At 46.5% G+C, this 11608-nt stretch overlaps 1 protein-coding gene across 1 annotated transcript; it reads left to right on the top strand.

The window, feature by feature from the left end:
• Positions 1–1228: 1228 nt before the first annotated feature.
• ENC1 (ectodermal-neural cortex 1) lies at positions 1229–11059 on the top strand. The gene is made up of 3 exons (XM_063087336.1): positions 1229–1435; positions 4979–6793; positions 10925–11059. Exon 2 carries the CDS (start codon positions 4992–4994, stop codon positions 6759–6761), a length of 1770 nt encoding a protein of 589 aa, XP_062943406.1. The 5' UTR covers positions 1229–1435; positions 4979–4991; the 3' UTR covers positions 6762–6793; positions 10925–11059.
• The last annotated feature ends 549 nt before the right edge of the window (positions 11060–11608 follow it).

Here is an 11608-nt window from a genome sequence, read left to right as displayed (position 1 = left end):
GTGATCGCCACGCGAGATTATTTTTCGGATAGCCTTCCTTTCTCCCGGCACGCGGGGCTTTCAACGTGTGTGCTTTACTGAATTCCGCACTAACGCCACCGAGCGATAAAAAACAGGAAGGGCCGAGCCTAAGAAGGTAACTGAGGAGAGGAGGCTGCGTGACCGCTCCTTTGAGGACTTAGCTTTGAATCAAGCGGCCGCGGCGATTGGCTGCGAAGCACGTGGTGCGCGCCCACCCGAACAGCGCCCAGGCTGCGGCCGCTGCTGCTGCCGCCGCCACCCGCTGCAGAGCTGAGTCCTGCCCCGGGTGCCGCACCCGCCGGGCGTGGGGAGGGAGGACACAGGGGAAACGCCTGGGGCTCGAGTCTGCTTGGCCCCTGCCCGCGAGAAACCCAACACCCCGTATTGCTCGACCTGCCGTGTTCCCAGAGTGTGCCCCTTTCCGTGCCACTGATCCCCCTCCAGCTGTCCCACCCAGCACGTTGGCTGTGCGCGCTCAGTGCGCGTGCCGCGGACACCCAGCTGCCACCCTTTCCTGGGCATCTTGCGGGAAATGCTCAGGAAAATGCTGGGGAAATTGGCATCTCAGAGCGCACAGCAGTGGGCTGCGCTCTCCTGCTGTGAGTGCCTCAGTTCTGCGGCTATCCGTTAACCAGGCTGGCCCAGGGAGGCGCAGACACTCCGATCCGGGAAAACTTATTTCATTTGCGGTCCCCGACGATGGCAGCTGCTAGCGGCACAGACAGCGCGGCCGCTTTGTCTCTCCGCCCTCCCCGCAGCCCCCTCCCCCGCTTCCTCTCCTGATTAACTCCCCTGACACGCTCTTCGCCAGTTCCTCTCCTCCTCCTCCTGCTCCTCCGCGGGCCGCGCTCCTGCGCTTCCCCCCTCCCCCGGTGTCGGTCTCTTTGCATACGCGCCCCCTCCCGTCCCCTCCCCGCCGCGCCGCTTATAGCCCGGCGCACGGCGGCCGGACGCAGACTGCTTGGGCAGCCGGAGAGGAAGCGGCGCGGCGGTGGCGCTGCAGAGACCTGCTCCAGACGCCAGGCGGCCGCCGGCGCGCACGGCGCTCTCTAGCTACCTCTCCCGAGTGCACAGCCCGCTTTCTCCCGAGTGCACAGCCCGCTTCCTTCCGCGGCGCCCGCAGCCGCAGGCTCGCTCTCCCCTCCCGAGACGCGCTCCGGGTGACGCTCCGCGGGTCGCGGGCAGAGTCCGCGGCGTGGGGACCGTGAGGCCCAGGCGAACCGCCAGCGGTAGCCGGCCCCGCGAGCCAGCCTCTCGGGCGCGGTTCTCTCACCGGCTGGCACCCTACACGCGCTCCTTTTGCCCGGGCGGTCGCCGCCGCTTTCCGGGACTAATACGTCCGCTCCGCCGCCTCCCCGCCCGTGACCGAGGCAGGAACCCAGCCGGTTGTGCGCCGAGGCCAGTCGCCACTTCTGTAAGTTTCCCCACTGCCCCGGACCTGTTGCGGGCGCCGCGGGTCTCTGGGGCTGCCTGGGCTGCTGCGGGGTGTGTTCGCGAGGGGTGAGCGTGCGCCGGAAGCCGGGGGCTCCGACTTAGGTCGTGGGGAGCTGTTCTTGCTGCAGAGACCTCGGTGCCCGCTGCTGCTGTCCCACAGCAAGCAGGGGGCTGGCATCGCGGGAGGAGCGACCGGCCTCCGCTCCGCCGAGCAACGCCAGGGCGAGCCGCAGGGGGAGCGAGAAGCCCAGCCAGGGGCACGATCAGCCTCCCTCCTCCGCGGAAAGCGGCGCTTCCTTGGGGGTGGACGTCCGCCGCCTTGCTCCCGGCAGCCTACAGGTCCGAGCGCGGGGTCGCTGGCCCACGTTGCACCCTCGCCGGCTTGGTGGAGGGTTGGGACCATGCGTAGAGATACCTCTGGTGCGGGCACGTTTACTGCAGCGAGATGTCTGTAAGGAATGAATGAAAACTGGCTTCCGAAAAACTAGTTTCTTAGGAAAGAATTTGGCCATTAGTGTAACATTACTAGTTTCAAAGGATAGGAATTGGTGGGCGGGGTGAAGAGGAAACATTGAACTTGTTCAACATGCAATTTGCTGTCGCCCTCATAGGCTTGGCCAGCGTGTTAAATAGCGTTGCAACTGTTAATGAGAACTATGTGGCAAAAACTATTTTTGTTAGCAAGATCTTTATAATATTTTTCCATTGTTATCAATAATGTAAATGCCAAAGAAAATCTGCCTAGTTGCTCCTTTGGATTGAGATCAGGTTCAAAACCTGGAGAGATGTGATGGGGTGCGAGTGTTGTGGGCAGAGAGCCTGTGTAAGGAGCATTGAGTGAACTGAAGTTACTGGACCTGGAAGCCCTTTTGATGTTCACAGTAATAGCAGCCCTTTTCTCCCTCTTCTTAGATGCAGGTTAAGTATATGTGTGTATTTTCTTGCCACTTACCTAACATGCAAATATTATTTCTCTGGGGGCTTAAAAAATGCCAGAAGCATGATTCATTTTACGTTTAAGGTGTATTTAGTGACTGTATAAATGGTCTCTGCTGATATTTTGATGTTTGCATAGTTTTAAACCAGAAAGTGAGTTATTTCCCTTGGGTCTTTAAGTTTACCTTTTATTTTAATCGAACGTTGCTGCCAGAATGTTAGATTTTGACTGTGACATCCTTTTCCATCTGGATGGTATCCAAGATGACAGGCTAGACTCTTCCTTCTGGCTTTATGGGCCAACCTGGAAAATACAGGAGCATAAACACAGGATGCAAGAGATGTAGATCCTATATACTAAGGTCTTACAAACAAACTTGTTTTCTAAAGTGTGAGCCTGGTTGTGAATGTTGTTTCACTCCGGCCAGTATCTAATGTTCAGAGAAACGTGTTCTGGGCCCAGCGTGATACCAGCTCAACGTGCAAGCACTTTGGTGCTCGTGCACCTAGTTGCAGGGAGCCTCATTCTTCAGAGCTGCATTCTCTCTTAGCCTGAGAGGAGGCAGCCTCGTGGGAGTATTTAGACAATCATTTGAGGTTTAGGTTTAATCTTCCTCAAATACTTCAGATTGAATGTGCTAATTCAAATGCCAACCATGGTGGTGGAACCTCAAAGATGCTAATACATGTTTGAACACTTTGGAAACCTGATGTGTTTGTTCACGTAGGTCCATATCAGTCCTTCTCCAGAGCATTGGGCACAGTTCACATGGACCATACAGTGGAGACTTAACTTGAGGTGGGAGTGATGATTGGCTCCTCACCATTTTTCATATCCCAAGTCACTGTGGAGACTTCTGGGTGCTTTGTAAAGTCTTCCTAATGCTGGAGCTCTAGGACTTTGTTGCTTACTTTCTTCCATTAAGCCGTGTTTACTCATAACAAAGAGTTACATTCCAAAAATAAAGGAAAACAAGTTGCATCACCTAATGGTATGTGGCTTGTGTGTCAAAGGCATGTGTTACACACCTGCCTTTGTTTTCTGTGCAGTTCTGTGCTGTCTCATAGCTGGTCGTCGAAGTGCAGTTTAGCACTTGAATGGGCAATTCTAGCCAATGTATCTGTGCTACATTGTTCATTTGCATTTATTAATAATTCCTGGAATATAAATTAAATAATAAATAGTCTGAATCGTTGAAGGAAACAAAGACTGTTTCAGCTGTGCTGTAAAGACTGGCTGTTCTGTGTTTGGAACAGATACTGTAACCAGCCATATAGTTTACCCTCTGGTGATAAACAGTTTCCCTTAGGCATCCTTGGACAGGCAAGTTCTTAAGGGCTTTATTCCTTTGAAATAACAGAGGGGTAGTGTGAAAAAAAGTGGAGGGGAGTGGGGGGACATGTGATTCAGTTTTTGAAGATGGATGGTAGGCATTTCTTATGTCTTTTCCCTACAGTTTTCTTACTGAAGAAAGCCAAAAAAATAGCATTAGATTATGCTATAGTTTTAATTTAGATACTAAGAAAAGCCCTTTAGTTAGCACATAAATTCTAGAGTAGTACTAAATTAACAATGGCTGGCAAATACACATACACACACTTGTGTGTATTTTTTTTTATTTAAATAAAGCAACATTTGCATTTTGAACTTCCTATATGTAGGTGCCAGTATTTACAGGTACACAAGAATGTGCCAGTGATGCACTATTGAATCAAAAGACAGGGGTGGATGGATCCTTTGTTCTTGCAAGTGGTTTTCCAAGAACTGGTAAAAAGCAGGAAGAAAAGAAAAACAGCATTCATGAGTGTGTTACTCAAAATATTCTTCTTTTATGTGCCAAATCCTCATTTTGGAAGCTGTCCAGGACAAGAAAGATGGGTGGTAATTGTGGCCAGAATCCATTCTGTGCTTTCACTAAAGCTTGCTGGTCAGTACATGGTAATGTTTATATTGGGGTGCTTTTAGAACCCTGTAGTGGTAGAGCTGTCTGGTTAGAAATTATCTGTAACACTTAAATAAAGTTGTAATCATTGCAGAAGTTGGCTTCCATTTCCCATTTACTATATATGCAAGGAGATTGGATCTTAGCAAAGGAATTCTTAATGGAATTAATTAGTAGGTGCTTGTTTTACATGTAGCTTTATGTTGCATAGGGTATTAAAGATGGTACCCATCCTGGCGTTACGAGAGTAGGAAGCCTGGCATTTTAAGCGGCCTGCAGTGAATCAGCCGGACTAGGACAGGGAGCTTGAGACCTCGCTCCTGTTGGCTTTTGCTGACTTACATGCTCAAAGACTTCAATGTGCTGAAAGTTGGCAATCAGGTTCTCCAAGATGAACCAGCTTTTAAACAGTGATTTTTTAAAAATAGTATATGGTTCAAATAGCTCCACAGTATTACAATGAATGTCTTTCCTTCCAGGTGGTTGTCTCTGACCTTGTACTGGAATGGCCAAGCACTATTCAGAACAGTAGGCAGGAGGGCTACAACAAAGTGTTTTGTTTTCTTTGTCCAAAACAATTGTTGCTTTTGTTCTGCTGTTCTGAACATCAGAGCATGTTCAAAGGTTTTGTTTTGTTTTTTTAGGAGTGGAAACAAAATGTCAGTCAGCGTGCATGAGAACCGCAAGTCTCGGGCCAGCAGCGGCTCCATTAACATCTATCTGTTTCACAAGTCCTCCTACGCTGACAGCGTCCTCACTCACTTGAACCTTTTACGCCAGCAGCGTCTCTTCACCGACGTCCTTCTCCATGCTGGAAATAGAACCTTCCCTTGCCACCGGGCAGTGCTGGCTGCGTGCAGCCGCTACTTTGAGGCCATGTTCAGTGGTGGTCTGAAAGAGAGCCAGGACAGTGAAGTCAACTTTGACAATTCTATCCATCCAGAAGTCTTGGAGCTGCTTCTTGATTATGCATACTCCTCCCGAGTCATCATCAATGAAGAAAATGCAGAATCGCTCCTGGAAGCTGGTGACATGCTAGAGTTTCAAGACATCCGGGATGCATGTGCAGAGTTCCTGGAAAAGAATCTGCATCCTACCAACTGCCTGGGAATGCTGCTGCTGTCCGATGCCCACCAGTGCACCAAGCTGTACGAACTCTCCTGGAGAATGTGTCTCAGCAACTTCCAAACCATCAGGAAGAATGAAGATTTCCTCCAGCTGCCCCAGGACATGGTAGTGCAGCTCTTGTCCAGTGAAGAGCTGGAGACAGAAGATGAAAGACTTGTGTATGAGTCTGCAATTAACTGGATCAGCTACGACCTGAAGAAGCGCTATTGCTACCTCCCAGAACTGTTGCAGACGGTCAGGCTGGCACTGCTGCCAGCCATCTATCTCATGGAGAATGTGGCCATGGAGGAACTCATCACCAAGCAGAGAAAGAGCAAAGAAATCGTGGAAGAAGCCATCAGATGCAAACTGAAAATCCTGCAGAACGATGGTGTGGTAACCAGCCTCTGTGCCCGACCCCGGAAAACCGGCCATGCCCTCTTCCTCCTGGGGGGACAGACTTTCATGTGTGACAAGCTGTATCTGGTAGACCAGAAGGCCAAAGAGATCATTCCCAAGGCTGACATCCCTAGCCCAAGAAAAGAGTTCAGTGCATGTGCGATAGGCTGCAAAGTGTACATTACTGGGGGACGGGGGTCTGAAAATGGAGTCTCAAAAGATGTCTGGGTTTATGATACCCTGCATGAGGAGTGGTCCAAAGCTGCCCCCATGCTGGTGGCCAGGTTTGGCCATGGCTCTGCCGAACTGAAGCACTGCCTGTATGTGGTCGGGGGGCACACAGCTGCAACCGGCTGCCTCCCGGCCTCTCCCTCAGTCTCCCTAAAGCAAGTAGAACATTATGACCCCACAACCAACAAATGGACCATGGTGGCCCCACTGCGAGAAGGCGTTAGCAACGCCGCAGTAGTGAGTGCCAAACTCAAGTTGTTTGCTTTCGGAGGTACCAGTGTCAGTCATGACAAGCTCCCCAAGGTTCAGTGTTATGATCAGTGTGAAAACAGGTGGACGGTACCAGCCACCTGTCCCCAGCCCTGGCGTTACACAGCTGCAGCTGTGCTGGGGAACCAGATTTTTATTATGGGGGGAGATACAGAGTTCTCCGCCTGCTCTGCTTATAAATTCAACAGTGAGACTTACCAGTGGACCAAGGTGGGAGACGTGACCGCAAAGCGCATGAGCTGCCACGCTGTGGCCTCCGGAAACAAACTCTATGTGGTTGGAGGATACTTTGGCATTCAGCGGTGCAAGACTTTGGACTGCTACGATCCAACATTAGATGTGTGGAGCAGCATAACCACAGTCCCATACTCGCTGATTCCTACCGCATTTGTCAGCACCTGGAAACACCTGCCTTCTTAAATGTAGTACATCCTAAAGAAAGTGAGCATGAGGTAAGAGGTCAGTTTAGCTGTAGATGGAAGTATGCATATAATTTAGCTAGTTGTGTAACTTCACTTTGTGGAGAAAGGTATGATTCATAGATCCTGTACTACAGAAGTACTACAAAAACTATAAAAATAAGAGTCTTTGCACTCCCAGAACTTAAACACTTGTGTTGACCACAGCTGCAACCCTCCCATCACGTAAGCCAGTGGTTCTCAGCATTTTCTGAGCCTCAGAATCTCCTGAAAAGCTTTTCAAAAACTTCCCAACCCAGAGACTTTGTTTCATTTGGTCTGGGATGGAGCCCAAACATCAGTAGTTTTAGAAAGTTTTCCAAGGACTCTACACAGCCAGGTGGAGAACCCCTGACCTCGGTTAATCGTCCCAGCCCGTGTTTGTTGACCCTCCCTGTGTGCCTGCAGCAGTGCCTATGTTTTTATGAATCATCTCATTTGAACCTCACAGCAACCCTGTGGGATAATATTATTAGTCTTATTTCACAGATGAAAAAACCTGATGCACGCAGAGGATAATAAGTAAATTGTCCAAGGCCACAGAGCCTTAGTAGAGTTAGTCGTACACAGAGTAAGTATCGAGTTGGTCAGGAGTCAACCCAGGCAGTCTGGCTCCAGAGCATAAGCTTCGGGCTGAACTGCCACTGCACGAACTTGAGCTTCCTGTTGGTGTCATCCCAGGAGTTACTTCACTGATACTCAAATTTAGTTTCCTCAAACTCTTTGTGAAATGAAGTAGGGTTTAAAAAATTCAGTGCTTAAATTCATTTCTAGTTTATTCTCTCCAGAATTATTTATTAGCTTATTTGAAATGTTTTTCCTCCAAAAAAATAATAGCCCCCTTTAGGGCAATTATTAACTCTAGAGGGGAATCTAGGTCCGTCCTCGTAAAAGGTTGCATCTACCTTGTATAAATTTGTTTGATGTGTGTGTACACTGAGCCATCTAAACTGCCCTAACTACAGCCTTTCAGAGTTAGTCAGTTACCCCTATTGTCAAGGCTAACAAAAGTTGTGTTTCTATGTCATATATCTGAGTACATAATGATTGTCTTTTGTACTTAAGAGTATATAATACTTTTGGCTCAAATAATTAATCGGCCGCACAGTTCAGTGTTCGCAAAGCTCATGGCCACTTTGATGCTGTTAAGCATTCCTAGGATTGGCCCCAGGAATCACTTAAACATATGTAAGCATAGCACAGAGCATACGGAATGTTGATTTGTTTGGGTGATTCATGGGCTTATTACTAATAATAAGAGAAGAAACTAACTGTGCTTTGGAGGAACTACAATGAAAACTAACTCATTACTTGGAAACTTTTGGCTCTATTTTTCCTAGTATGTTTCACACCTTTGAAGGGGACTTCAAAGGGATAAGGGGCAATCTAAGAGTAGTTGTAAGCTAAGCAAAGAGGGGTTTCATCTCATTTGTCTTTTCTTTCCCTGTCTCTTACAGCTCATTTTAAAAAAATTGGTTTAACGTTCACATTTCATCTTTCTATTTTTTTCACTTCAATTATCTCCTCCAGCCAATTACAGTTAGCAGAGTTCTTAGTGATGTTAGGTTTCCTAGGAATGAAACTCCTTCAAAGGAGCAGGAATAGTCAGAAACCTCCTCTGGGGATTGACTGGGCTAACAGCGTCTCACACCAAACTGGTTTTTGCTGCCTTGCTGGCATCTCAGTAATCCTGAATAAACAAATGCTCTGAAAGTGGTTATTTCATTTGTGATATGCATGCATGACTCAACTCCTAAAGCAGGTTTAAAGAACCTCCTAGGCAAAAGCATCAATTAACAGCACATTTAGTTGGGTATTAGTCTAGAACTGTTTGCACAGAAGAGACATAAAAATTGCCAGTGTGGTGGTGGTACATCAAAAATGGTAATGGGTAGACTGGTTGGCATCCTTTGGAACAAGGTAAGGAAATTGAGGCAGAAAAAAGAGACCACGTATGTATTCTGGTCCCACTTTTAAGTTCTAGACCTTTCTGGACTGCCGATTGCTTCTCTGTCAGATGAGTGGTTTGAACTGTAATTTCCCTAAGATCTGCCCCAATTCAGATTTGGGTGAATTGATAATTAAAGGCAAAGATACCTAGCCTGGCATACATTACGTATTTAATACTCTTGGTTTTCTTTCCTCCCTTTAATGCAGACTCTAACTTGCTCTGAGATATAGCAGTGGAATTAGCTTTGTGCGTTGTGGGAGAATGAGGTTTCTTTGAGTTTTATCTGATTGTCATCTTTACACAGTTCATGTTTGGTTCCTCCTTTTTCGGCCCAGAGTGAGTATGTTGGCAAACACTTGAATTCACCCCATCCTGGCTATTTGAACCTAATCACACACTTCCGATCTCTGGGAACCAGAGCAAATAAAGTGTTAGGTTATATGTGAAACAACATCCCCTTCACCCTTGGTGCTACCAGCTAGGGAGTCAAGCACATAAAAACGAAATTTGACAGGGCTGGGTTTGCTGCTTTTAAAGGGCGGTGTACATGTTTGATCAAAGCCACTCTCAGTTTCCGACTGGGAGAATGTTGGGTTAAATTTCTAAAGTTTACTACACACAAAGTAATGTTAAAACATTTAAGCTGGATGGAATATCTTAAAGAGGTGCTGGGTAGGTATCTACCCCAAACTGTGAAAACCTCCCGAGACATTCCTCTGCTCTCTAAATGTAGGTGCTAACTGAATTAATACAGTGTTAACAGAAAGTTTCCCTAGGTCTTAAAAGCTCATCCACCAAGGAGATTTTAACTGTCTCCTGCTGCTCTGTCAGTGGGTGGGAGGGACAAAAAGGAAATTACTTTGATTATCCTCTATTTTCATGGTGCTGTGTGGCCCCAACCTGACAGTGCTTTGGATTTTCATTTGCTTTGTTTTTTCTCTTTTAGATATTTTTTGGGAATGTGTGTGTGTTTTCATTTTTAAAATTTATTTATTTTTTATTTTTTCCTATTTGAGTATGCAGTTTCTTGAAATTTTATATTATTACAAGGAACATTCTTTTGGCCTCATGTTGATATATAGGTTACCAGGAGGTGGGGGTGGGGGATGACACCGTCATTTAAGGAATGCCTTGAAGGCTTGAATCACTGTTACTAAACAGCCAAAAGAAACAACTAATGAAATGAATCAGACTTCTGAACACGCAGTGGCAAAGTGAGAATTCAATGCAAGAGTGGCCCCTCCAGAATACCCTTTGTCTATACTTAAAGCAATAGGGATACAGATTCCTGCACTAGGGCTGGCTATCCGTGAACAGATAGGGTGAGTGTTTTGAAGACAAAAGCCCTCTGCAAAATTACCCTACACGAAGTTGGAAGTAAGTAAATGGGAAGGGTGAGTAGTGCAGGGAAATGCCAGCTTCTGTGAAGTGTGCAGGCTGCGTGGTTATAGTACTTAGAACTTGTATTTGTGTTCACACTCGGTGTTGGTAGATTCTGTAGATAATAGCACTGGCATACCAAAGCTGTCATCTCCTAAGTGTGGACTAAGGAACTTTGAGAACAAACTCCAGCTTTGGGCTGTTAAGGCCTTGTATGTTGTCATGTGAAAGGAAGCGAGACTGACTTTTGCCATAATGAATAGCAGAGATGCATTTAAATAAGAGGATTAATATGTCTGCCTTCTATATGTGAATAAATTTAACTTAGAATCCTTTATGGTCAGTGGACCAAGGAGGGGTTTGCACAGGAATCTCCTTTTGACTCCCTAGTGATCACTTTACAGTGGCCCTGTTTAACCACAGAAAGGAATTTTATGAATGTTGGGAGCAGAAGATGGCAACTCATCACAGCACCTAGATGTATAGGTTTGAATTTGGACATATATATGCTTAAGAAAGAAGTGGAGGTCCTTCTTGGACACCATTGTTTTTGTCAGGCCAGCCATCTGCATGGATGCATGTGTGTATATGTGTGTGTGTTTAAGACCAGTACTTTAAATATCTTTGCATGGTTCCTAATGTAAATAAGACCTTTAGAAGCAATATTGCTTAGCTCTTACTGAGTTTAGTTTTTTAAAAAATTTTGTGGCTACTAACAAAAATCTTATAAATATGGCATTACACAAATTCTTGATGCCTTTTTGTTTTGTTTTTTCTTTTTCTCCCTATTTTAGCTCATTCCATCACTGAGTGAGATAATACAAGATTTCTACTTTGAAGAGGGCAAGTTTAATGAAGAGAAAGAAAAAAAGGAAAAGAAGTTGCTACAAGACTCGAATAAGATCCACTGCACCTTGTAAATGCTCTAACTGGACATGAAGGAAAGGGGAGAGGGAAGGGGGTGGGATTTTCTGTGCAAGTAGCACATGGTTTAAATATGAATGAACGAACCTGTGGTCTAGTCATTGTCTTGTAATTGTGGATTAATGTCAGCATTAATCAGCCCCTCAAAGGGAGAGAAAAGCTGGGCCTTTTCCCTCGCTGTAGCATATTCAGCATTTGATTTCCATGGGCTCCACCATTTATGTGTAAAATTTGAAATGGTTGTCACCTCTCTCTGAGGAGCGAGCTTGAAGCTTCCACACCAGCTGCTGTTGGAGATTCAGCCCAACTGTGGGTCCAGGAGGGAAGCTGGCTGGGCTGGCCAAAGAATGAGGACCCCTGGACTCTCCTTTAAGCTCTAAGGGGTTGTGCTCCCCAGGAGAGTTTCAGAACAACGGGGATATTGTTGGTAGCTAGTTGGTAGGTGTTCTTTTCTATTTATAAGTGACTTTAAACTTTCCCTTGGCTGTTAAGGAATTTGTTATAGATTTAGCTATTTATTGTTGGATGCCTGCATGCTGAAACAATGCTTATGG

This window comes from Cynocephalus volans, chromosome 2, assembly GCF_027409185.1.
Source record: "Cynocephalus volans isolate mCynVol1 chromosome 2, mCynVol1.pri, whole genome shotgun sequence".
Classification (NCBI taxonomy): Eukaryota; Metazoa; Chordata; class Mammalia; order Dermoptera; family Cynocephalidae; genus Cynocephalus; species Cynocephalus volans.
Note: the sequence above shows the minus strand (reverse complement) of the source record. Positions and strands in the feature narration are given on the sequence as shown.

Excerpts from the sequence above, each read along its gene's own strand:
- ENC1 (XM_063087336.1), top strand. The coding sequence starts at position 4,992 with ATGTCAGTCAGCGTGCATGAGAACCGCAAGTCTCGGGCCAGCAGCGGC.